This window comes from Gavialis gangeticus, unplaced genomic scaffold (genome assembly GCF_001723915.1).
Source record: "Gavialis gangeticus isolate Ggan-Ray unplaced genomic scaffold, GavGan_comp1, whole genome shotgun sequence".
Lineage (NCBI taxonomy): Eukaryota > Metazoa > Chordata > Crocodylia > Gavialidae > Gavialis > Gavialis gangeticus.
This window is the reverse complement of record NW_017728992.1, coordinates 43,759,072-43,761,465: the sequence shown is the minus strand read 5'-3', so window position 1 is coordinate 43,761,465 and position 2,394 is coordinate 43,759,072. Positions and strand designations below refer to the sequence as shown.

Sequence of the window (2,394 nt, the reverse complement as noted above, 5' to 3'; positions counted from 1 at the left end):
TCTTTGGTATTGTGGCTGCCTGTTTGTACTTCCCAAGCTCCGTCATCTGCGCTCGCACCATTCGGACCGTGAGAAACTTCCGGAGGCACCAGACACAGCCTCAGTACAGCCCAGAGAGCAGCTACAGAGAGAAAGGCCACTACAAAGCCAACAGAAGCCCTGAAAGCACCCGCAGCATGCAGGCAGTGGCAACGTTGGTGTAGACTGTACCACAGAACTGAGCATGCAGCAAGACCAGAAACCCCAGGGAGGGACTGGATTTTGCATGTAGTTTTTAAATGGAGCCGCAGTACCATATTAACCATTGTCTAAGCATGTATCAAATAATCTTACTGCATTTTCATATAGGCTAAGTCCCCATCATGTAATAAAAATCAATACTCTGACAGTATGTTTTGGTTTTTTTCAGTCACCTCAGCCAGGGTCTTTATCATTTATAATCTAAATTTGGTGCCAACGGTTTAGATTTGCTCAGAGCAAGTCTAATTGGCTCACTAGGGAACACCACTCACTAGGGTTTGTTAACACATGAGCTTTCAGCATCATTGCGCTATTGGAAAAAAAATTATGGAACATTTCTAAAAAATAAAAAGTTCTCAAGAATAGATTAAACCCATACTAGAAATATGGAGGGAGGGGTAACACGTTCTCCTTTCTGCCAATAACTTCTTACAGGTTCATGTAAGAAGTTAACCAACACACTCTCAACTCCAATGAATGGGTTTAGGATGCTATTCAGGAAGGTTCTTTAGCACAGACCCATTTTTAAATTGTTGAACAGCCCTATTAACATCAGTGGGCACCCTCAAAGTTAAGCTTTTGTCTTGAATTAGGTCCTAAGCTATAACTCTGATCTACTTTGCTTGGGCTGGTGTCACGACTAGCAATCTCAGAAAGGTTCAACTCCTAAGTGAGACGTCCACGTTTAGACACCCAGATTGTGCTGTTCTCTGAGGAATTCTGCAGACAGTAGCAGAAGTGATGGGTTGGTCAACTTCTTATCCTCTCCTGATTTTAGACCCATCTCTGAATCTATGTCAGTTGCTATGAATTTTTAGAAACTGAGAGTGTTCACCTGAAAAAAGAGGTAGTTTGCAAACTTCTAACCCCAGGGATACAGACATTACTCTTAAACCCATGACTGCTTGGGAGCAAGTCCTCACACTAGACCATACTGGCTGCCTTTGAACATTAAGCACAGTTTTTCTATGTAATTAGTTACCCTAAGAGAATGATAAACATGAGCACATCTTCCAACATAAAAATAACTGATGAATAACAGCAGTCAGGCTCTCCCTGGGTCAAGAAACTCATTTACAGTAGCATCTTTCAAGAATCCTCTGTTTGAAGCAGAGCACACAAACCACTGTACATCAAAGATGAGCAAGAACATAAGACCGGTGCTTAACCACATCAAGATTTGTCAGCTTGTGCAGAAGGGAAGAAGCAATTATAACTCTGGCAGTCCTCTTTCAGATTTGCCTGGCTGAGAATCATAATCCAGAGGAGGTCTCTTTTTATATTAGGGTAGATTTATTATATGCATGCCAATTCCATTAAGCATGATTATGCTTGCTATATAATCAAAACAGTGTATTAAAACAATATTAATGTCCTGATTCTGTAGATACTTGCACAAACCATTGCAATAATATTTAGCATTTATGCACTGCAATGCTTTATGTTCAAAGCAATGGAGAGATGTTTAACTAAAACTCTATACCCTCATACACAGGCACCCAAGCTCCTTCAGCACCCGGAGGTAGGGGGAAGGGAGAGTGGGAGGGACAGGGGCAGAGGGGACAGAGTCTCTTGCCTGCCCATGGTCTCTGCACTCAAGCCATAGCTGCCACTGAGGGGACAGGCCTGCTACACAAGGAGCAGCACCCCCATGGCACCGGCTCCTTCAAAGCAGCCCTTAGTGACCATTTCACTCCCCCTCCCTGCCCAGATATGCCAAGGGGCCCAGTGCTGTGCCTGAGTGGCAAACACTCCTTAGGACAGAGGGGAGGCACAACTCTGCTCATTCCCCTTCCCTCCAGATACACTACTTGGTGAGAAGCTGCCTGCTCGGCCCCTATGTCTGAGCAGCACACGGTCATTCCTGCCCTGGCTGATTCTTGGAAGACAGGGGGAGGTGATTCCAGTACCTCTCTAAGCTGGAAGGGAAGTGGAGCAGGGAACAGATTAGTCTGGACAGGCCCTCCATAAACACTCTTGCCCTTAGCATGCGCTCTGTGAACATGAGAAAGGTAAGAAGTGTCATACTGGATCAGACCAATGGTCCATCTAGCTCAGTATGTTGTTGATGACTAACGTGGCAAGTAGGAGATGATTTACAGTGAGAGTCATTAGTGACTTATCCCTTGCTTATCCTTACCACTCAGCCTTTTT

The 2,394-nt window shown here is 44.5% G+C and overlaps 1 protein-coding gene across 1 annotated transcript in view; it reads left to right on the top strand.

Moving 5' to 3' along the window:
- Positions 1 to 1,651, top strand: part of LOC109300850 (MARVEL domain-containing protein 3-like) — a 36,479-nt gene extending 34,828 nt beyond the window's left edge. Inside the window, exon 5 of the mRNA XM_019521706.1 lies at positions 1 to 1,651. Coding sequence (XP_019377251.1) covers positions 1 to 163 — 163 coding nt within the window. The 3' untranslated portion in view covers positions 164 to 1,651.
- The last annotated feature ends 743 nt before the right edge of the window (positions 1,652 to 2,394 follow it).